The sequence below is a fragment of the Hemibagrus wyckioides genome, linkage group LG13 (assembly GCF_019097595.1).
Source record: "Hemibagrus wyckioides isolate EC202008001 linkage group LG13, SWU_Hwy_1.0, whole genome shotgun sequence".
Lineage (NCBI taxonomy): Eukaryota > Metazoa > Chordata > Actinopteri > Siluriformes > Bagridae > Hemibagrus > Hemibagrus wyckioides.
The window spans coordinates 3,938,000-3,961,758 of record NC_080722.1 but is presented as its reverse complement, the minus strand read 5'-3'; the positions used below and the strand labels follow the sequence as shown (position 1 = coordinate 3,961,758).

General features: G+C 36.6%; 1 protein-coding gene across 1 annotated transcript in view; it reads left to right on the top strand.

Annotated features, from left to right (window-relative positions):
* The first annotated feature begins 3,378 nt into the window (after positions 1-3,378).
* wnt3 (wingless-type MMTV integration site family, member 3) overlaps positions 3,379-23,759 on the top strand; it is a 32,660-nt gene continuing 12,279 nt past the window's right edge. The window contains exon 1 of the mRNA XM_058407314.1: positions 3,379-3,826. Within this exon, the coding sequence (XP_058263297.1) occupies positions 3,741-3,826 (86 nt within the window). The 5' untranslated portion in view covers positions 3,379-3,740. The remainder of the gene's footprint in view (positions 3,827-23,759) is intronic.

The window sequence follows — 23,759 nt, the reverse complement described above, 5'->3', positions numbered from 1 at the left end:
CCCCTAGCTCTTAATGCATCATGTTGACTTTTTAAAGTATCAGGGAATATTTGTAGCTTGTGTCATAGTTTAATATTTCATCAGATGTCCCCAGTGTGAAAAGAAAGAAGGGGGACAGATATGTAAAAGATGCTGGAAAAGCAAATAATCAGGATGATTTTTTCTGAAGAACAGTGTGTTTAACTGCTCAAGACAAACACAGGACTCATGAACGATGTGGTAGCTTAGTGTTTCAGGTGTTGGACTACTATTTTATTTTATTTTTTTAAGAAACTATACCTAGAAATAGGGTTAATATTCATATTTTTGGTTTTATTCTAATACCAGTATATAAAAAATACACGGTCAATTTGGCGCTACAAGATATTATGATCACCACAGATGATCTCTACACCGCTTGTGAAAGTTAACGCTACTTGAAGATCTCCGGTATCTATGCTTTTGTCCAATTTTAACTCATTGTTTCGTTAAGAAGAACCAGTCAGTCCATGGAACATCTCTGTGACGTTAAGCCTCGCCAGCCAGACGCGATTTTTGTGGTTTCTCTCCTGCACTTTGATGCTTTAAGATTCTCAGGTTATCCTGAAAGAGTAAGTTTCCACTAACTCCTTAAAAAAAGACTCCAAAAACCTCTATGATCAAAAGGAAAACCAGAAGAAAAAAAAATGGTCTCACGAGGGCACGAAAGGGCAGTGTCCACCAACAGCCATGGCAGATCTGCGAATGGATGGCCCCCCATGGCAGAAGCTGAGCCACAGGCAGCTATAGTGCAGGACCTTTTGATGTGAAGAATAAAGGCTATAGGGAGAAGAATGTGGGGCACTGGGAAAGTGACCTCTAGACTGTGGTCAGAGCTTTCCCTCTCTCCTGATCCAACACACAGCACATCTCCCTGCTGAGAGAGTGAGTCTGAAATCCTCCGGCTCCCTGCTGGAGACTTAACCACAGAGCGTTAGTCTAAAGCCACAGAGTGGACCAGGGAAGAACGGCACAATTATCCGAAACCTGGAAGCTTGGGATTTGCATTTAGGATATCACCTAAAGAGGATCTGTGTGCTTTCAGGATGTTTACGCTATCACAGCAGTGATAAGACTGCACTTTGCTGGCTTAATGAATTCAATCAGATCCTCATTCTTCTCGTCAGCATACATACAACGCTACATTCACCAGGGGGAGAAAAAAAAGAAAAGCTCCTCGGCGGTTCTTCGGACAGTTAATGCTCTTAGTTTCTTCTTTCTGTTGTTGGACCTGGAATCGAATTGGCGAGGCAAATCACGGGGTTATATCAATGCGCTCGTTCAAATACATTCGGGTTTCTATGGCAACAGATCGTTCACGGGGTGGAAGTGTACGGCAAACGCTGCGTATAATCACGATCAAATCTGTTTATTAAGAAATAGAAGAAGATTCTAGAAGAAGACGTGTTTCACAGATGCAGAAGGAGTCTCCAGTGTCAGTTTCCAGGAGTTTGTGGTTTCTCGCTTCCTTAAAAACTTACAAACTCGCTAAGCTTCTTATTTTTATAATATACAATTTACCAATTTTTTGTTGGGTGGTAAAAGATTTACAAAAACAATTCAGGATTCAAATGGAAGAGGACTCAGAATGTCACCCTGAGGAACCTAAAAATAAAAATCTAGCTATTTAGCTAGTTAGGAAGATTATGAATATATAATAATAAAATATATGTAATAAATATTTATTATAAATATGTATAATAATACAATATTAACCTGGATTCACTTTTTTGACAATTATTGACTATTTATTTATAATTATAATTTTATTTTTTAGCTCTTGGTATACTTTTTACTTTTGAAAGATTTCCATAATTTTCATAATAGCCATCATTTAAAAAAAAAAAATAATTAAAAATTCCTTGCATGTTCTGGAAAATCAGAGAAGCTTCTTTTGTAGGTTGAAATTCTAAACCTTTCAATGATTTTATTTCCCATTTGCGTCTCCAAAGGGATGAACTGTAAAAGATTTTGAACCCAGTTTTAAGTTTAAATGAAAGAGGACCCAGCACGTCGCCCTGGGGAATGCCAGAACAACTAGTTAGGAAGCCTTATGAATGTAAAAGCAACGTATTATAGTTAAATATTAACCCAAATGTACTGATTTATTAACCCCTAATAGAAGCTTTCAGGACAAGCTAAAGAAGCGTGTCATTTGTCTGCATAGCTGAAATATTTCAGGCTGTTATCTCCACTGGGCCAGTTGTAAAATTTTCCGGAATATTCATGGGTTCAGAATGAAGAGATCTCAGCATGTTGCCCTGAGGGATGCCAAAAGAGGTCCTTCTGGTTTATTAGCTCTTTTTATTTACTTGTAAAAGAAAGCGCTCGTCAAGTAGCTGGTGCTTTGATTAAATAAATAAATAAATAAATAAATAATTCACAGGAAGTCAGATGTGATTTAAGGTCCAGATCTCACACGAGGTTCGAACAGAATCATAATGATGTCTCCTGTTTTACAAACCTGTCATTTTTTATTTTTTTTTTTAGCATCCTCTTTGCATCCCACCACCAAGCCCAAGCCCTCGTTAAGAGGTTATACATCTTCCTGTCTATAACAAGTGGAAACTACATTTTTTTTCCTCCCTTCTCGGTGCTTAATGAGGACGAACCCGAGTCACAGACTTGTTTCACAATGTAACGCCGCCTTTTAAGTGCTGCGTCGTGCCGTCTGCGAGTCAGCCCACCCGAATGACAATAGCGTTTATGTAAAATGTGCTGCCTTTGGGCCACTGGGGCATATATCACCGCATGCCTGGCCCTGCCACCACCTTTTATTGCTTTATTGTGTTCCCTTTGTGTGTCTCGTCCTCATACGGGGTGCTCGGTCGCCCGAGTGGGTGGGGTGGAGGGGTGAGGGGGGTCGAGTGAGGTTTGAGATTTCGAGGGGGGGGGGGGCAAAAAATTTTTAAACACTTCCCAGTTCCCGGTGCGGACAAGCGAACTCTGGCTCCGGGATCGGTGGATCAGGTTAATGTATAAGATAAAATAAATCAGGGTTAATTAGTGAAAAAAAAAAAACTTAAAATAAATAAATAAAAAATCCGAAATGTAACTTGTCGAGAGAGATTTTTCATAATAAAATTAAAAAAAAAAAAAATGTTACCATCCTTTCATTCTTTCACCCTCCCTCTTTCAGTCTCTTTCTCTTTCTTTCTTTGCTACATTACCAGGGGGTGCTGGGTGATTGACAGATGGGCAGGAATAATAATTTTTTTTTTTTTTTTGCGTAACCTAAGGCCATGCTCTCTGATTGGCTTGCCAGCTGACATCTCCAAACCTTGCTCATCTCTCTCTCTCTCTCTCTCTCTCTCTCTCACTAATATTGGCCCTGTAGATGAGACATCCTGAGGGGGGAAAAAAAAAGTGGGGAGAGAGAAAAAGATATGTACCTTAGGGAAGAAGCTCAGAGAGAGGGAGGGATAGAGACGACGGGTAGGAGCGTGTGAGTGCGTGAGACATTTACTCCTCTAACTACTGGAAGACAAACACACTTTCCTCTTCTGACTTTCTTTCTTTCTTTTTTTTTTAAATAATAGTAAGTTCAACTGAGAAATAAAAACAAGTGGATTTTTTTCCCCTTCCCTTATTTAATTTTTTTACTAAAAAAAAACAAATAAATTTCTAACCAGACCTTCAGGGGACTCAGTATTCCGTCCCCTCGCTGGAAATCCTATGTTCTGATCAACAGACATTTCCGTCCACACAAGAAGACATACCTCATGGATTTGTACCTTGTTGGATATCTACATCTTCTGTGCGTGTGGTTGTCCAGCTCTCGGGTGCTCGGAGGCTATCCCATCTGGTGGTGAGTAGCTCGACTTTTCTGCATCAGCTTCTTCGGTAGGATGAGGAAAAGAAGAAGAAGAAAAATAACGGTGGTCAACGATCATTTTTTTTTCAGAAGGGCAGGAAAACGCTTTCGGTAGACTGTGTGGAAAAAATGTCTCTCTCAGGTCCTCAGTCCAAAGAAACTTCACTAACCTCAGGCTCTGGTGTAACGGAAAAGGCTAGCGTACGCTGTTTCTTTCTTTTTTTCTTTTTTTTTTCTTTAAGCGCTCACTTTCTCATGTGTTTTCTGCTACAAATATAAAAAAAATTTGCTGGAGAATTTTTAAAAATAATTAAAAAGCTAATCGTCGGCGTTAAGGGGGTGGAAATGCAGCTAGCTTGATTGTTGTCTTGGCAAGTCGCTTCAGCATTAACGCCGTGTTAGGGTTAGGAGCGGTAATGGTTTCTCTCATCTGTATGCCCCAAAAAAATTTATTTAAAAATTTTTATTTATTCATTTTTTAAGTTGAAGTGGACTGCAGAACAAAATTGGATTATTATTATTTTTTATTATTAATTTATAAGTGAATTTTAATTGAAAATTCAGGCTGAATCCTTTAACTAGCCGTCAAACACTGGATTCATGGCTGCTGAGTAAAGCTGCTATAAACGTACGTTAATAAAAAGTTTATAAGTTAATAGTAAATTTTAGAGCAGGTTTCTGACCATTTTCCCAAAAGTAATAATTATCACAAAAAAGTAAACATAGAAAGTTGTCATTTGGTGTAAAATGAAAAATATTTATATATAAATAAATAAATAAATAAATTATTGTTTGTTGTAGCCGTCCATGCCTTCGAACTCATGAGGTTGTTTTTATTTTGTTTCATTTATTTATTTATTTATTTATTTATTTATTTTTGTAAATTATTTGCGTAGGTGTCCGACAAAAGCCTCGCTGGCTCCCAATACAATACCTGTCAGGATTAATGAACCCTAGCAGTCGCACTTAACATGTGATCCTCGAGTCCTGTCTCCTTCCAAACCACCAGCATCTTCTGGTTTCATTTACGGAGTTTACAAGTGCTGCCAACACACACACACACACTCACACACACACACACACTCACACACACACACACGGAGGGCTGGAGCAGAAACGCCAGTTCATGGGTTCTCGCTGACACTCCTGGCAGTTGGAGCCAGAAGTGGTGACAAAGAGCGAAGTGTGTGTGTGTTTGTGTGTGTGTGTGTGTGTGTGTGTGTGTGTGTATGTGTGTGTGTCCTGCAGCTGTTCCCTCCAAAGCACACTAGTATGACAGCGGTGTAGTTTTCACCGTCCTGGCTCACAGTGCAGGAGCTCTTTGATTTGGGTGGCGTGTGTGTGTGTGTGTGTGTGTTTAAGTGGAAGGCTAGGAAAAACGAGAGAGATGAAAAGAGAGAAACATGGCTTCAGGTGAGTGAGCAGGTGGTTGAAGCTCAGACAGTCTCTGAACTCCGTCTCCAGCTGTTTGCCCAGAGAGAACGACACGAAGGGACGAATCAATCAAAGCAATCCGATTAAAAAATAATCAACTGATCAGAAATTTACTCCTAACACTTCTGTTTATATTTTTTTTAACTTTCATTTAACACTAAAAGTCCTTCCTACTTCCTGTTGGAGCACATTATCCTCTAGTCAAGACAGTAAAATGTTCCTCATATGTCTCAGGTTTCAAAATTTCCAACCTAGGAAAAAATTCAGGGATCACCAAAGTGACAGGAAAGAATTTTTATTTTAATCCCAAAATAAAATGTAGAAATTGGTGTAGAAGACAGGAAAACCAGGCTGTTGTTACCTGAAAAACGTCTGTCATGAAACTTAATTTAATTTAATTTAATAAATAAATAAATACATACATTTATCATTAGTTTAAAGCCTTTTTTTTACAATTAACCTTTAAAATTATTTTTCCCTTTTTTAAAAAAAAAAAATAAAGCAATGAAAGTCAAGCTCATATATTAATACACAGTAGCACAGATTTCTAACAATTTGGAATTAACCATTATCATTTGCTCTCATTTTCTCGAGGAAGAAGAAAAAAATAAGAAATGTCCGTCGTGTCCGAATTATGAAACACGATATTGATAGAAAAAGGATTAAATGCACAAAAATTAATTAGGGATTTATTCTAATGATCAGCACTCTTGATAAAGTAGAAATCGAGTGATAAGTATTTAAATGGAAATGATTTCTGGAATTATTTTATAAATAATTCTGTACAAAGCTCCTGATTTTTTGTGACTTGAGAAAGTGTGGGAAAAAAAATGCAGCGAGTTGGAGAAATGAGATGTCAAAGACCTGATGAAATAATAATAATAATAATAAAGAGGGACAGTTTGCGAGTGTCGGCTTTATTAAGAGACACCGTGTATTGTAGTTGGGGGCGCCAATACTTTTAAGCAGCAAGCCAAAATTGAGATTTTTCTTTGCTAATTTTAGCAAGTAGATTAATAAAGAGTAACAGGAAAAGGAAATCGGATAAAAAGAAAGGATAAGCGTAAAGTTGTGGAGGTTTTGTTGTTGTTGTGTTGTTTATTGGAAGTAAGTGAAAATTGCCGGAAAATAACTTTTACACACGAGAGAAAATAAAACTCACGATTCGTTCTGTTATAAAATGTCATCATGTATCCTGTTATAACTCCATTTTAAAGTTGATCACACTAACAAGCAGACGTTCGGACGAAATTTCCCGACTGTGTGTTTTATTTTCTTTGCTTTTCTGTGCACACTGTAAATAAAGCTATTTTCTTTCTTTCTTTCTTTCTTTCTTTCTTTCTTTCTTTCTTTCTAACATTTTTAGTTCCCTGAAGAACTATCAATTTTAATTAAAAAAAAAATAAAAAATTTATTAATTTATTCAATTATATATAAAAAAAAGTATTGAAATAATCTATCAGAAAAATCCTTCAATTTAACATTTGTATGCCAGTATGGTTGTTAGTTTTTCCTTAAATTCTATTTAATCTATCCATCAAAAAGCTTTTTCCGTAGCATCAAGTCTAGAGATCCTAAACTAAAAAAAAAAAAAAAATAGAGAATCAAAACTAAAAAAAATCTATTAATTTTGTCAGGTTATGATCTTAATCAATGCAGAAAAATATTTTCTCTTGAAATATGTAATAAAATTATATTTTAAGAAGAAGTAGAAAAAGAAAAAGGCTTCAGAGTGAATATGTGTCTTTATTTCTCAGAATATTTTGTGTGTCTCTGTGAATTCTGGCTTTATGTTTAAAAAAAAAAAAATTAAAATCCCAATGAGTCCAAATGTATGGGTGCCAATACTTTTACACACAGCTCTAAAGACTTGCTAACATTTTAAACAAAATTTAATGTGGTACCATTCTGATGTTTTTCGTCGATTCATCAGGGTATTTTCTTTAGATAAAGACTTAATCCGTACCAAAACACAGATTTTTTTAAAAGCAAATCCAGAAAGTCGCAGGAGAAAGCCGCAGAGCGCTTGTCAGGTTCTCGGCTTTATTTGTTTGCATTGGTATTACGGATGATGAGTGATTCCTCGTGCCGGGCCTAAGTCGAGCCTCAGCCGAGCCTCGGCGGTCTCTGCAAACCACTCCAAATAAAATAACAGACAGACAGAAAGGTTTGTGGTTTTCTCCCCTCTAAAAAAAAAAGAAAAACTGTCCGAATCCAGCTGGCATCCGAATGTATCGCTCATCTGTGATCGATCAGAGGCGAGGAAACCGACTCGTACCCATCGAGTCCTGACCCGAGACCTGAGATCTAACAGAACAGGACTGTTTCCTGTTATTCTTATTAAATTAAGGCACTTTTCACTGATTTAGAATCATCTTGGATGCAGGAGTCAAAAAATTTACACCTGAGTCTGAGGCGTCGAGTCGAAATGAGTCAAAAATTGTATCGGAGTGAAAGATTTCGAACTAAAATTTTACAAAGGTTGAGATTTAGGTCGGGGTGGAGTCAGCGATCATATTCTTTCACCTTAATTATAAATTAAATAATTTTTCGAATAAATAAATTACTGAATAAATCAAGAATTATTTACATTTGCGATTTTTTTTTTGTCTGATAAAGTTAAAAAATCTAAAAAAATAAATAAATATAAAACTGTCGATAATCACCACACGAAAATGATTGGTTTATACACCCGTTTATGCAAATTAGCTTTCATTTGATTGGATGCTTTAAATCTGGCTTTAAATTAAATTGCGTTTAGAAATGTAATACCACTGAATCTGTAGCCAAGGGGAAAAAGAAATTTTTACTGTAGAAGAAGCACAGAATAAAAAACTTTTTTAAATTGACGAAATGGCAAAAAAAAAAGTTTTTTTTTTTCAGATAAAAGAAAGAAGAAAATTCTCGAGAAATTTTCCAAAAATTTCTCTTTTTTTTTTTTTTTTTTTTTTTTTTTGAATGAAATGAGCCGAGGCTTGAGGAATCGGCAGGGATCCTGACCTGCTCCTGTCGCCTCGTCTTCAATAGGACTTTAGGAGACATCTCTGGGATTCAGGAATGTCATTATCCGGGCCGACACCCCCTGCACGACGGCCACTAGGAGCACTTTAATGATACTTAGTGCGGGAAAATCCTCCGTTTGCAATTCAGTGTGAAAAGGATCAAGGATGTCCAGGCATCCGCCCAGCCACTTAAGAGAGGAGAGCTGAATGCAAACACACCGGCTGGGAAGAAAAGAAGGTTATTATAGGTTCAATATCAATAACGGGTGAGGAGGAGGAGGAGGAGGGTGACGGGTTTGAGGGGGTGGATACGGGGCGAGTAGCGCAGTGCTCATACAGTGAAGCTGAAAAGAACGGCAGGATAAAGCTCTCATGCTGCACATACAGGAAGAGAGCGACTTATCTACTTATCTTTCTGTGCAGATAAAAGCACCTCAGCTCCAGATTAATATCGACTCGAATTCGCTCCACGTCCCACACGGGAGGAGTGATACATACTGCCTGAACCAGACCTGAAACATTCCTTCATCAAACCTTTCGCTTTAGCTTCTTCGTCAAAGATTTGTCATAAAATCAGAAAAAAGAGTAAAAAGTCGTTGTATAAGATAAGCCTAGTACCCTAGAAACCCTGGTTCTTCAGTTCGGCCCTTTGGAGCGAACTACGCTGAATCAACACAGGCCCTCACGGTTCTTTAGTCTGTCTCTTAAAGGTTTCATGTAGAACCGTTCTCTGGATATTTATACAGATTAGGAAGATGTCTGAATAAGTTTTGGGCCGTACAAACACTTGTGCAAAAAATATTACACTGAAAAAACGAATCATTGTGTAAACAGAAAGAATCATTTTCCTTACAAAAGAATCATTTTACTCACAAAAGAATCATTTGCCTTACAAAAGAAAAAAAAAACCAATACATCTAAAAGCAAATCAGTGTATTTCTAAAAGACTCACAGTATTGAATCACTAAAAACCATCATTTTCCTCACAAAATAATCATTTTCCTCACAAAAGAAAACAAAAAACACAATTAAAGCCCCTATACATCTAAAAACAAATCAGTGTGTTATTTTTTATATTTATTTGTAATAGTGTTTTTTTGTTTTCTTTTATGAGGAAAATTATGTGAGGAATATATTAAAATAAATAAGATAAAAAAAGACTCACACTTACTGAATCAGGTTTTCTGAATCATTCTCCTCACAAAGAGTCATTTTCTGTACAAAATTTAAAAAAAAAAAAAAAACACTTTGAAAAGCCTAAACCTTTATAAAAAAAAAAAAAAAAAAAAAAAAAAAGAACCAGTCAGTTGGTAAAAAGACTCAGATCATTGAATCACTAAAGATTTTCCTCACAAAAGAATCATTTTCCTCACAAAAGCAAAAAAGGCCCAATAAATCTAAAAACAAATCAGTGTTCAGTGTGTTAAAAAGAATCAAATGACTCAGTGAATCACTAAAAACTAATTTTCCTCAAAAATATTCCCTTTCCTCACAAAATAATCTTTTACCTCACAGAAGATTCATTTTCCCCAAAAAAGAAAAAAAATACTTAAATTCTAAAACTTTAAATAAGGAACAAATCAGTGGGTAAAATGAATAAAAAGACTCAAATCAATGAATCACTGAAAACTATCACTTTCCTCACAGTGATTCATTTTCCTCACAGTGATTCATTTTCCTTACAAACAAATCACATTGCTCACAAAAGAAAAGAAAAAAAAAACACTTAAAAACTCATCACTGGGTAAACTGAACAAAATGAATCACTGAATCAATGAAAAGAATCATTTTGCTGACAAAATTCATAACATTAGTATTACAATCACATACTACAATGTGGAAGCAGTCTTTCGATAATAATTACACAAGACTGCCAATTAATCAACATTATATTGATCTCTTTTTTTAATTAAAATGATAAAAACTATTTTTATTAAAATGAAAAATGAAGCTTAGAAAACAATCCTAAAGAGTTTAGGTGCAAGTAGAACACACACTTGGATAAGGAAGCTATCTAAATAAGTGTAAATCAGTTCACACTCACATAAAACACACTTTAAATCTAAAAACCTAAAGAACAAATTAGTTAGGCTCAAATGAACAAAACGACTCGAATCACTGAATCATTAAAAAGAATCAAAATCATTTAAAATATTGTAAATCATAATTCGCACAACATCTGATCCTATCAGTGTCTTATTGCTTACAATTAAGCAGAGGAAATGTTAGACCGTAGTTTTGTACTAAAAACTAAAATCTAAAAACGACGATTCAGTGAGTAAAATGTTAAACATGAATGAACAAATGAATACTTTTTCCTTACCAAGGAATCATTCTGCTCCCAAATGAATCATTTTTCCTTACAAAGGAATCATTCTGCTGCCAAATGAATCATTTACCTCACCAAAGAATCATTTTTCTCACAAAAGAATCATTTTGTTGCATCTTCTTCCTGTATATTTGAAAGAAAGAAAGAAAGAGCATCACCAAAGAATCATTCAAATCAAGAATCAGAAGTGCCATGTAAAGCTTTTAACTAATAAAATCAATTAGTAATAAAACTAAATCCTCAAAATTTAAGGTGAAAGATGGCTAAATGATTCGAGCGCATGCCTGTGTGAAATGATTCGAGTCATTTAGTCATCAGGCTTGTGTGACAGACAGATGGACAGATATGCTGGATATGTGTGTGTAATAAACTCACACACAGAACCCTCACAGGGTCAGTAAGAGTGAGACGACCCCGGTGCTACAGACCCTCATTCAGGACTCTGATGACTCAGAGGCTACACCTGCACACCGTGCATCATCCAGATCTCACAGGTTATCTGCTCAGGTCATCCTCACATACACACACACACACACAGTGTAGAATACAGAGCTGGTGTAAGTCGGTGAGACACAAGTGGGCATAATTGACTGTGTGTGTGTATGTGTGTAAGAAGATGTTAGAGAGTGAGAGAGATATGAGAGAGAGCGAGAGAGTGAGAGAGAGAGAGAGAGAGAGTGTGTGTGTGTGTGTGTGTGAGAAAGAAGAGGTCAGGACAGGAGAATGATGGAGACGAGAGTTGGGGGAGAGAGAGAGAGAGAGAGAGAGAGTGTGTGTGTGTGTGTGTGTGTGTGTGTAAGAAGAGGTCAGGACAGGAGAATGATAGAGACGGGAGTTGAGATAGAGAGTGTGTGTGAACGTACGATCCTCCAGATTGAAAGAAGGGCTTTCACTGTGTCTGTGTGTGTCACTGTGTGTGTGTGTGTGTGTGTGTGTGTGTGTGTGAGTGTGAGAGAGAGAGAGAGAGAGAGAATAACTGTTAAACCTGAGTGCTTTTGAATTCTGCGTTCTGATTGGTCAGAAAGTTGATTCATTTCCAGCTCTGATAAGTTGATAAGCACTTGATCTAATACATTATCGTTTCTATAGCAACAACTAACAACATTGTTTATTGATTTCTGGAAGGAGTCTCCAGTGTCAGTACTTCTCACTCTGATCCCATGCTGTTTTGACTTATGATTAAAACACATTTTAAGAGTACAAAAACTACAGAAACCCACGTTTACACTGTAACCATAATCTGAATCAGAGATTAATTGAGTCAGAGCTTTTCTGAATCGGAGTCACTCTATGATTATCTGAGTCAGAATCACTTTAACATTACCTCAGTCAGAATCACTTTTAGGTTTTCTGAATCAGAATCACTCTAAGATTATCTGACTCAGAATCACTTAAGTCTTCTGAATCAGAGTCACTTCAACATTATCTCAGAACCACCAGTCAGAGTCACTTCAAGATGATCTGAGTCAGAATTGCTTTCAGGATTTCTAAATTAGAATCCATTTTAAATCAGTCAAGATCACTTTCAGGTTTCCTGAATCAGAGTCACTTTAAGATGATCAGAGTCAGAACCCCTTTGAGCTTTTCTGAATCAGAGTCACTTGTAGGTTTTCTGAATCAGAGTCACTTTAAGATGATCAGAGTCAGAACTGATTTGAGCTTTTCTGAATCAGATTCACTCTGTGATTATCTGACTCAGAATCACTTAGGTTTTCTGAATTAGAGTCACTTTAAGATGATCTGAGTCAGAATCACTTGAAGGTTTTCAGAATCAGAGTCACTTTAAGATTTTCAGTATCAGAATCGCTTCAAGGTTTTTAGATTATCACCGAGAGTCACTTTGTTTTTAGAATCAGAATCACTTTCAGGCGTTTGTGAATCAGTCTGAGAGTCACAGGTTTGCAGAAAAAATCAGAGTCAGAGTCACTTTTTAGATTTTAAGAATCAAACTCTACTAAATATAATGATGATCATTTTGCCTTTTGTTCTTAAAAGCAACTTAGGAGAAGGTCTTCCACCTTTACAACAACGTTCAACATCATAATAACGAGAAAGACACTAGTGCAGGTAAAAATTCCCAGAATGCAATGCTGCTAAACACAAAAGTCACAGAGTTACGCTTACAGACTCGACTCGGCCAGTTAGCTGATCTACGAGATGACAGTTGCGTCGGTGTTGATGAAAGTGTCAGTGTGAACTATAAAGCTGATCTGTTTGAGCAGACTAAAGGAGAGACTAAAGCGCCGCTGCATCGCTGTCGCTAGGTAGAGATGAAGGCGTCGCTAACGGTGGCATGTTAACTATGGAGATTAATGTGTAAATCATTCGGGGAAGATTTTTGCATGCAAGCAGGCAGATGGACAGGATGTGATTTCTGGCATCGTCTTCGTCAAACTGTCTGTCTTAGGAATGTTGATCCAATTGAAAATCAGCACAAACTCTGTGTGTGTGTGTGTGTGTGTGTGTGTGTGTGTGTAGTCTTCGTGTAAGCGCACCAGCCGCCTGACACGTTCAGGACTTTGCAGGCAGGCAGCGGCTCAGTGTTTTGACTGGAGGGGATCCCCGTCCCAGGAGCTGGCTTTGAGTCTCCGCCGAGTTGAGAGAGAGAGAGAGAGAGAGAGAGAGAGGGAGGGGATTTAGCAGGAAGGCAGAGAAAACAGGTTCGAACATTTTTCAGGAGTTCTGTCATTTTTTATCTGATCAGCCCTGAGCACTTGGAAAGGGAAAAAAAAAAAAACCAGTGTGGCAAAAGCACATCAAGGTCGGCTTCTCGTCCTGGATCGGCATCATAGAGGAGAAGCGGTGACCGCATACCCGTCCGGCTCGCACCTACTCTCACCTACTCACTCATTCCCTCACCTCATACACCAGTGGAAGAAACTCAGGTAGAAATGTACATGAGGCATACGTCCATGTTTCTGTTTCTCCACACACATGAACGTGTGCAAAATAAACACAAGGTAAGGGGAAAAAATAAATAAAAATAAAAGCTGTAGCCATGGGCAGTATGCGAACACGCTCGGGGGGGAATAAATTACAGCGACACATGCCTTTGAACACGGGAAGCCATCTCGCGTTACTCCGTAACCTTTAATTAAAAAGGAGCCAAACAACAAGCCGCAATTATGCTAAGACCAAAGAGGAAGGTTGTTCTCGTTACTGTTAATGATGCTAAAAGGGAAAAAAGTACGATTCTAGTATTAGGATGATTAGGTTTTTTGTTTTTTTTCTTTAACGTAGCATTGCGAGCGTGGGGAGTGCCGATGAGTGCAAGTAGCGACAGAACAACACCCCCTCCACCTTCACCCAGGCTAACAACACACCACCCTACTTTCCATGAAGCTTCAAACAGCGCCTCGGGAGAAATACACTGAGAGAGAGAGAGAGAGAGAGAGAAATGGATTGTGACAGGCTGCTTCTCTCTCTAATCCCTCTCATCTCTTTTCTGTCTCTTCTCTCTCTCTCTCTCTCTCTGGGCCTCATCTTGGTCGTGGAGCCTAGGGCAAACATGCTCTCCTCACTTTTAACACACTGAAAGCTGCGTTATTGCCCAAATATGCAGTCTTCTGTTCTAACCTCTCATCTCCAGACGTCTTCAGACATCAACGTCAGGCTGGAGTGAAAATATTAAAGATGGTGGAAATATTAGGACACAGCGTATAAGCTTGGTGAGGGCTGCACTGTAAAATAAATAAATAAATAATAATTAAATAAATAAATAAACTACATATATAAATGAATCCAATATTTTTTTTTATAATGAAAATTGTGAAAACTGCACAGGAAAATAAATAAATAAATAAACTACACAAATAAATAAATTCAAATTTTTTATAATTAAAATTGTGAAGAGTGCAATGGAAAATAAGTAAATAAACACATAAATTAATATACACATATAAATATAAATTAAAATGAAATCAATTTAATACAATTTAAGGTAAAAAAAAATTGTAAGATTAGAATTAAATTAAAATGAATAAATAAAATTTAGAATTTGTAAAAAAAAAATTAAATTAGGAAATTAAAAAAATAAAAATGTAAAAATTAAACAAATTTAAAATCTTTAATCCTATTTCTATATTTTTTCTTTAACTAATTTCTTTTTTATTCATTTTTTAACTTAAATTTTATTCTTCTTATTTGAAGTATATGTTTCTTTGAACAATATCCTACGCTAAATGTTTACAGCTTGAAAGCTTGTGTAAATATTGTGTAGAAATAGGTTTAAAAATCATAAGATTTTGTTTGTTTAATCTTATAAAAGCACAGACTAAAATAATTCCTAGCTAAATTTAAAGTGTTTTTGTGTGTTGGGTTTTTACACCAAGCTCCAAAATCTGAGACAACACTGAAAAGAAAGGAAAAGAAAACCTAAAGAAAGCAAATGTTCGATATTTTAAATATTCAATATTCTCTGTATTTAACCTGTAGTGAAGGTGTGTGAGTCTTATCTCTTCATCTGAATCTCATCTTCAGGTGAGACGGATTCGATCTAAAGTCTAAAATTATTTAGAAATTCTGAAAAATGTCTAAGCTGCTACTCCTCAGTCTGAGTGTTTATGCTGATCATACAATAGAATTGGTCATTTCTAGACATTTCCTGTAAAATCACGGTTCCTCTAAGCTTCGCTCCTGTATGAAGCTCCAGGTTGTTCTTCTTGATACGATGTAGAATTGTACATTAAAGCAAAGTGTTTCTCTTTGAGAGAGATTTCTATTTAGAAACTCTTTAAAGAACTGAAAAACTATATGAATATTATAAACAATTTAATTTATTCAGAAAAAAAAAACATTTTCTGATACCATGTATATTTGTGGGTGAAATTTTAGAAAGATATATGTAAAATTTTTTAGAAATATTTTAGAAATTGCTGTGAGTTCAATAGAGAGTGAAATGGAGAAAAAAAGTCGCAGCAGACAGAGTCAGATTCAGTGTTTATCGTGTAACGGGCAGAACGTCCATCAAATCCAGAAAAATCTGGAAAATCCAGAGAATATTTAAAGCACCAAGAGAGTTATGAGATGTAGCTTCACGAGATTTAAAATAAAAAGGCTGTAATAATCTTACTGTAATTAATAAAAAAACAAATATAATAAAAATATACTGTAATAATTAATTGATAGATATTGATATTTAATGTTGAAAATAATTTTAAACAATTAAATATAAATTTATATTTAATTTGAATTGAATTTATTTGTAATATATTTATAAAAAATAAATTAATTAATAAATCAATATTTGTATATAATAACAGCCTTCAAATATTAAAAAATAAAATAATAATAATAATAAAATAAAATAAAATAAAATAAAATTATAGAAAATACAAAATAAAATAAAAAATAAAGATACACTTTAAATTTTCTTTAATAGATAGACGGGGTGCCAATACTTATAGAGTAGTCCAATATTTATATATAGAAACTTGAAAGCCAGTTGTTCATCTGATGACTTTATTTATGAACAGTCTATGATACAGTTTAGTGCAAAAGTTTGCACACCCTCAGAAAAAAAAAATAAAACAGGATTCATTTAGTGTTCTTCCTCGTATGCAGTGTTTTGTGTTTAGTGTGTGTGTGTGTGTGTGTGTGTAGAAGCATGGTGTGTTTTCCACCTCAGCACAGTTCTTTATGCAGGAGAGAACACAAACACAACGATCAAACTCTGAGAGCATCAGAGCGAGGTGGTCTCTTCTTAGTGAACTATATATTAAATCATTTATTAAATAAATGATTCGACTCTGAATCGACTCACCTGCAGGAAGCAAATCAAACTTGCCATGTGTTTGGTGTGTAGATGCGAGCCGATAAACTGAGCCAAAGCACAGAGCCGTAGTCCTGCACAGATGCCACAGAGAACATAAACAACACATATATATATATATATATATTTTTTTTTTTTTTTTTTTAACAGAAGTATCAAATCATTTCTTTTGTATGAGCTAAATTTCTAAAAGCCTTGTTTCTCTTTTTCTGTCAGCCAGAAACTTTATGAGGATGTTTTCATCCCTGCATCCCCCCCACCTTTTTTTGTGCTTTGTGGATTGTTAACTGAAATGCAACTTAAAAGCGAACCAAACCCCAGAGCAAACGAATCAAACGAATCAGCATTTGATTCCGAGTCAAAAACTTTCCCTCACCCTTGTTCGGTTTATAATTTCGCTTTATTTACTTTTTTCAATCAGCTAATAAACAGAACAATGTCTCGCTCCATCACTCGTCGTTCACCCACGTTGGTTAATTTGTAAGGATTTAACGATGCAGTGCTGTATGAATAACATACTGTATCTCTAGACAGTATTAGATTAAATATTTGCACGTGGACGGTGTGTTTCGGCGTGTGTTAGCTTGCAGGGATGAGTGGGAGAGACAAAGAGAGAGAAAAAGAGAGAGAGAGAGCCAGAGGTGAGCAGTGACTGTTCTCTGACCTGCACTCTGCCTCCAGGCTCAGGCCCAATCTATGGCCTTGTAATGAACTTAAGCACTACTTTAACAAGGCATCCTTTTCAAGAGCTGCTCAGGTCAAATGTCACAAATCCACAAGTTCAAAGGGCTTCTGAATTCTCCTGACACAAAGAGTTAAATAGCTCTCTCTCTCTCTCTCTCTCTCTCTCTCTCACATACACACACACACACACACACACTCTTTGTTTAGCGGAAATGACAGGACATGGCAAAAAGAGCATAAGTTTTAACCAGACAGCTGACCTTAACGTGTGTTACTGTGTCACGTTAACAAAAAGGACAAAAACATTCAAGTGACGTGATGACAGAAACGTGGGATCGGGAGATAGCAGCATTCGTGTGGCAAAATAATTTTTTTTTAATTTTTTTAATATATTTTATCTCATTCCATTCTTATGTCATGCATTAAGATACACAAAAAAAATTGACTTTATGATCAATTAAAAATTAAAAAATGCAATAAAATGAGAGTCTTTTTAATTGTAGTTTTATCGTATAAATATATAACAAATACTGTAGATTGGTATAAATCTGTATTTTGTTGTCGTTTCCCTTCAAATGTTTTTTTTAATATTCTGAAGAAATTTTACTTGTAATTCATTGGGAATTTTTTATTTATAATTTTATTTTTTTACATGTATGAATGATGGACAGGATTATAACGCTGGATGGTTATGTGATCAAAATCTTGAAACCGTATCTGTCAAGTCCAGAGGAATGTCTTGAGGGTCGATGCAGAACCCTAGAGCAGGACTTCTACGTCCAAAGCACTGACCAGGAGCTTTTCTTTATAATATCAGAAATAAACTATGATGAAATTATAATATAGTTTTTTTTTTTAAATACATGAGATTTAAAAAATCTGAAAAAAAGTCAGAAAAATAATAAAATTCTTTTTATTTTTTTTTAAATCAAAAGATTATTAATTTAAAGTTTTTTATTTAAAATATATAAAAAAATATTTTTAAATTTTTACATGAACCATGTGGGGAGCAAAATGACTAGAAATGTTAGGGATTATATTTGTAAAAATATATAATATTTTTGAAGCATACCACAGATGATAATAATAATAATAATAATAATAATAATAATAATAATAATAATAATAATCTAATTTTTGCAGCTTTTTAATTCTATTTTTTTACTAATACAGTTATAATGAGTTTAAGCATTAGTTTCTAGTGTTTCTAGTGTCCTACATAGAAATTTGGGAACTTTTAACTATATAAAACAAAACAAAACAAAACAAAACAAAACAAAATAAAATATAACTAAATTTTAAATACTAAAACTTGATGCAGATTATTTCTTGCTTTTCACCTTAACATGATGACAGCAAAGGCATAAGAATGAAATGAAGTTAATTTTTTTTTTAAATGTGTAAAAACTTTTTAAATGACTTTTTGATGTGGAAGTGAAAATGAGAGTAAAAGACTCGACTGGAAGCAGAGAGACTACACGTCTGTAAGCATGCTGTTGCTTTAATGCTGCTCTGCTGAGAGACGAGTTGTGGTATCTTTCAGAGTGAATGAATGAATATAAAGTTGAGTAACACGGTGCCTCAATGAGAGTCGTAAACCCTGAGCAGAATGTTTAGACTGGACACACTGATTTGTTTTGTGTACAGAGGAATCCCCTCTCTTCATACGACTGGTTTCTGTGGTTTGCAATAGCCTGTGAGAATGAGTCAGCATTGTTTTGGGTTTTTTTCCTTGTGGAATCGCTGGGGTTCCGCCCACCCAGAACCAGACATCACCACAGAGAGAGAGAGAGAGAGAGAGAGAGAGAGAGACTGAAAGAGAGGGAGGGAGTAAGGGATGGCCTGAAGGCTATAGATGGTCCTCTGACCTGCTCAGACATGCACCTGTTCTCACTCACTCAGGAGTTTCTTCCACTGGTCACTAAACCCACCGTTTCGGCTTCTTAACCTGCGACAGTGAGTTTGTTTCTTAGACATTAGCTCTAAAAATGCTTCTAAAGCTAACTAGCTAAATTAGACAAATTAAGAGCGCAGTCATGAGTGTGAAACTTGGTTGTTTGAGTTACTTACTAGCTCAGGTATAAGATTAGATTAGTGAAACGTGTCTGACGAAAACATGTAGCTGGCTTTTGTCTGTTGATTTACTTGATTCTAGAAGTATTGGCAACCCATCTATCTATCGATCTAATCAGCTCTAGAAGTATTGGCAACCCATCCATCTATCTAATCAGTGTTAGAAGTATTGGCAACCCATCCATCTATGTAATCAGCTGTAGAAGTATTGGCAACCCCATTTACCTATCTATATAATTGATCTTAGAAGTATTGGCACCCCATCGATCTATATAGACGATTCTAGATGTTTTGGCACCCCAACAATCTATCTATATAATCAACAGTAGAAGTATTGACACCCCATCTATCTATATAATCAAAACTAAAATATTGGCACCCCATCTATATATCTATCTTTATAATCGATTCTAGAAGTATTGGCACCCCTTGTATACATCTGTCTGTCTGTCTATCTATCTATCCATTTGACTCGAATATTGGTACCCCATTTATCTATCTAATCAATTCAGAATCATCCGAATCAGAATACTTTATTGATCCCCTCAGGGAAATTCTTGAAGTATTGGCACCCCATCAATCTATCTGTCCATCTAATCAACTCTAGAAGTGTACGGACTATGTTCTCACAAAAACCATGAAACAATCACTTCCTTTTAAGCTTTACCTACTTCGTAATGACTTCATACACGTTTAACAAGAGTTGACAGGATAAGTTTCATACAGTAAACAGTAAATAAAGTGGAGAACTGAAGAAACCTTAGACCATGTGTACTACAGGACTGGTCCAATTCCGTTCGAGACGATTGTTTGGACTTGTATCACTTCAAATGCCAGCTAGCTTTCACGATAAACCTTCGGCTCTAGACCGAGACCTACACACAAACTCAGGAGTTTCCCCACGTTTGAAGCAACGATCCGGATCATTCCTACATGTGTCGGAAATGCACACACACACACACACACACACACAGGTTTACTAGTACTATACCATGAGACCCTAGGAGACCTGTTCTCTAACAGGTAAAGGAATAAACCATGACAAAGTCTGCATTTAAAGAAAAATTATCAACAACTGGACGGTGTGACGCACACCAACTTGAAGCAAAGTTACTGTTACTACAACAAAGATTATTTTCTAATGTCATACACCATCAGAGCTGCTGCTAGAGGAAAATAATTATTAACCTTCTGACCAATCAGATCTAAGCAATGCTATAAAGTTCTATAAAGCCGTTTGAAAGTAAATTCCTTCGACTCAAACGCATAATGTTGTTACAACACAGTCACTAAGCAACCGTAAATATGGATGCTGATCATAAACCAGTCCGCTGCCCGAGGCTAGCGGTTTTACTAGCTAGCACCTACCTGTTATGTCTTTTTATACACACGATGTAAAGGCAGAGTGGTGCTAGAAACGAGACAGATCTGTCCAGAATACCAACATTTCCCTCAGATGTGCTGCTTAATTACTAAGAAAAGACTCCATTTTAGTCAAATGACACAGATTTAGCATTTTCCGCTAACGAAATTCCCACAGCCTTGGCTATAATGAGAAACCGGGTAAGTTTACAAGTCCAAGCACAACGTTACTGGAAAATGGCGACTTTTGAAGGTATGATTATAACAAGACAAGATTTTATGGAAATATCAGGTAACCATGGTGACCCTGTTTACTCCAACTCACTTTTTTATTAAATGGAAGAAGAAAAGTTCAGGAAGTGAACCCTCTAATAGTCTGATGAGTTTTCGAAATTTCTTTCTTTCAGAGGTGGGACTACTTTATCATGGGGAAGAGTGTGTATATGTAGGTTACTAAAGGTGAACTTCAGGAAATTTGCATAAATATGAAACAAAACATTTGTGAGCATATTGATTTAGCAACATTAACCATTTGGGTTTGTGTTTTCCATTTCTCATTGTTTTTATGTTTTTGATTTTTTCCATAATTTAGTCTTCGCCACCCTCTAGTCAGGTTTTCGCTATCACACGACCGCTACAAGGCAGAAAGGGACAGCGAAAGCTATCACATGCTTCGACTGAGGCACACAAAGACAGCTAATCACATGCTTATCAAACTGGTATTCAGGTAGCATCAGGAGGATAGCATAACAGACTTGGAGAGTAAAAAGCGATAACGCTATCCGTTTACTTCTACATATGAGCAGACCATGATAGACTAGTATCTCTGTGATTGATAGGGCAGAGAGAGTAACAAAAACTGGACCAATTCTGCTTTCTTAGACTCGTCAGAATTCAATCTTTGGACAATCGACAGCGAACTCTTTTCTATTCTGCAAACTCAAGATTCCGGTTAAATTTAACGTAAACAAGTTCTCACTCAAGTTCCCTTGTTGAAGTTAATAAGGCAGCAAAAACCCACAACTTTTTTACATTACCAAGATCTCTGGCTTTTACAAAGCACTAACACTGGAGACTCCTTCCATAAACGTTATTTAAAAACATCTCCTTTGGCAAAAGGTAACAATATCAACAATTAAAGTACATTTTTAAAACGTTTTAAGAGACCTCTATGTTAGTCTTTAGTATAGAAATGATAGAAAAAGTGTATTTGGATGAAAGTCAAGTCTTCCTCTCCTGGTCAGTCTTAAATATTCATTGAGTTCATCAACCCTCCCTTACAGTAAATTAGTACATTTTCTTTCTCTCTTTCTCTTCACACAGGGAAATGTTTTGAAATATTTGTCTGAGGTAATTACACACATGTTACCCATGCAGTGGTTTGAGATTAAGTTGAAAAATGATAGAGTGTTCTTTTAATATCGAAACCACACACACACACACACGCACACACACACACGCACACGGGTGAAGAATTAATGGGCAGTTCGACAGTTAGCAGACGTTGTAATTATGTCTCTTACTCACTCGCTCGGCAAACACGGAGGGGAAGGAGCTCGGCTTCCAGTAAACACTACTTAAGTAGCTGATCTGGCAGATATATGGCCTTAAGTCATAGTTTGAGGAAAATAATTACGGATTTCCAATAAAACTGGCATCTAACGAAGCAAGGGAATTAAATAACACGCAGACGGTTAAAACAGGGGTTCATCATGTTGATGCATTGTTAAAAACGTTGAAGAGTTTTAGGAATAAGTCAACTGAATCCTGAGAAAGAGAGAGAGAGAGAGAGAGAGAGAGAGAAAGAGATATCACCTATACAATTATCTTGATCCACTGTAGGAGGCGTTGAGGTGGAGACTTGAGCAGCTGACGCACGTCTCACGTATCAAAGGCTCCCTTGGCGAAAGTTTGTGGATGAGACACACTGAAAAATTCACTTGACATCAAACACACATGTACATGGATGGAGTGAGAGGTGAGAGATGAGAGGGTGGTGGTGGGGAGGTAAAAAAAATTCAGAATGCCTCCGAGGAGGATTTTTAAGCTCTGACTTCAATTTCAGGGCCTTTGTGTGGGCCCGAGCGAGGCGACGATGTCAGAGCTGGTGATAGGGTTGCACCCTGAAGGGCCATGAGGTCATGCTGAGTGAGCGCGCTCTGATCAGCGCATTTGTTTACTCCCGATTCTCCACACGACCGCCGGGGACATTGGGACGTGCCGAGAGTCCATCAGTGCACTGATACTGGAGAAGCATAGCCGTATCTCCTGGATTAGTGCATCAGTGGAAAGAAATGTCCAAGCATTCGTTTTCTACAAAACAATTTAAAGGATATTCAGATAAGTAGCAGGAAAATTCTTCCAAGTTCTACAAAATATCTGGATAAACGTATCAGCTGATTTCCACTGAGGCGGTTTTAAAGGCAAAGTGTTAGGAAGGTGTTTGGCTACCATGAGCCACCAGAACAGCTCAGAAAAGATTCTGCAGGGGGGAACAGCTTGGAGATCACCGTGAGTTGTGATATCCAATGAGTGCTATGGGACTTGCATCAAAGTTCTGGTGTTTTTTGAAGTCTCATAACATTTACATTCTTGCCATACACCATTATCCTGAACTACATTTATCTCATTTTTATACAACTAAGCAATTGAGGGTTAAAGAACTTGCTAAGGGGCCCAGCTGCAGCAGCTTGGGTGACCTGAGACTCAAACTTACCACACCCCCATGGTTATGACATCATGGCGCTCATCTGAAATCCACCAATAGAAGGATAGCATTGGAGGACTCCAACTCACATAAATTGTTTCACATCACGCATACTTTAAAGAACAATCACAAATCACAGATCTATCGTAAGAGACTCTTCATCACATGACATTTAGAAATACATTTTCACACAGATTTGTTTTATTAACCTTAAAAGATCGCCGAAATCATGCACTGGTGTTAATTTGGATCGAGATGTGTCGAGTGTGAAGGCTGTAGCATTTGATTTATTTCATTTGTGCAACCCTCATTAAACTATTCAGTGTGGCCCAGTGCCCTGTGGAAGGGGGCGGGGTCATCTCAGATGAAACCATGCCCATTAGGGTCAAAATGTGAACCGGTGACGACTTCCTTCAAAGCGAAAGCCAGTTAAAATGACTGAAATAAATAAAATACCCCCACGGCATAACCGAGCCAGTGACTTTTCCTTTAATTTGTCACCTGCCTGTCTGGATGTGTGTGTACAGCATAGGAAAGGATTCTATGGCTGGTTAATAGCTCTAGCT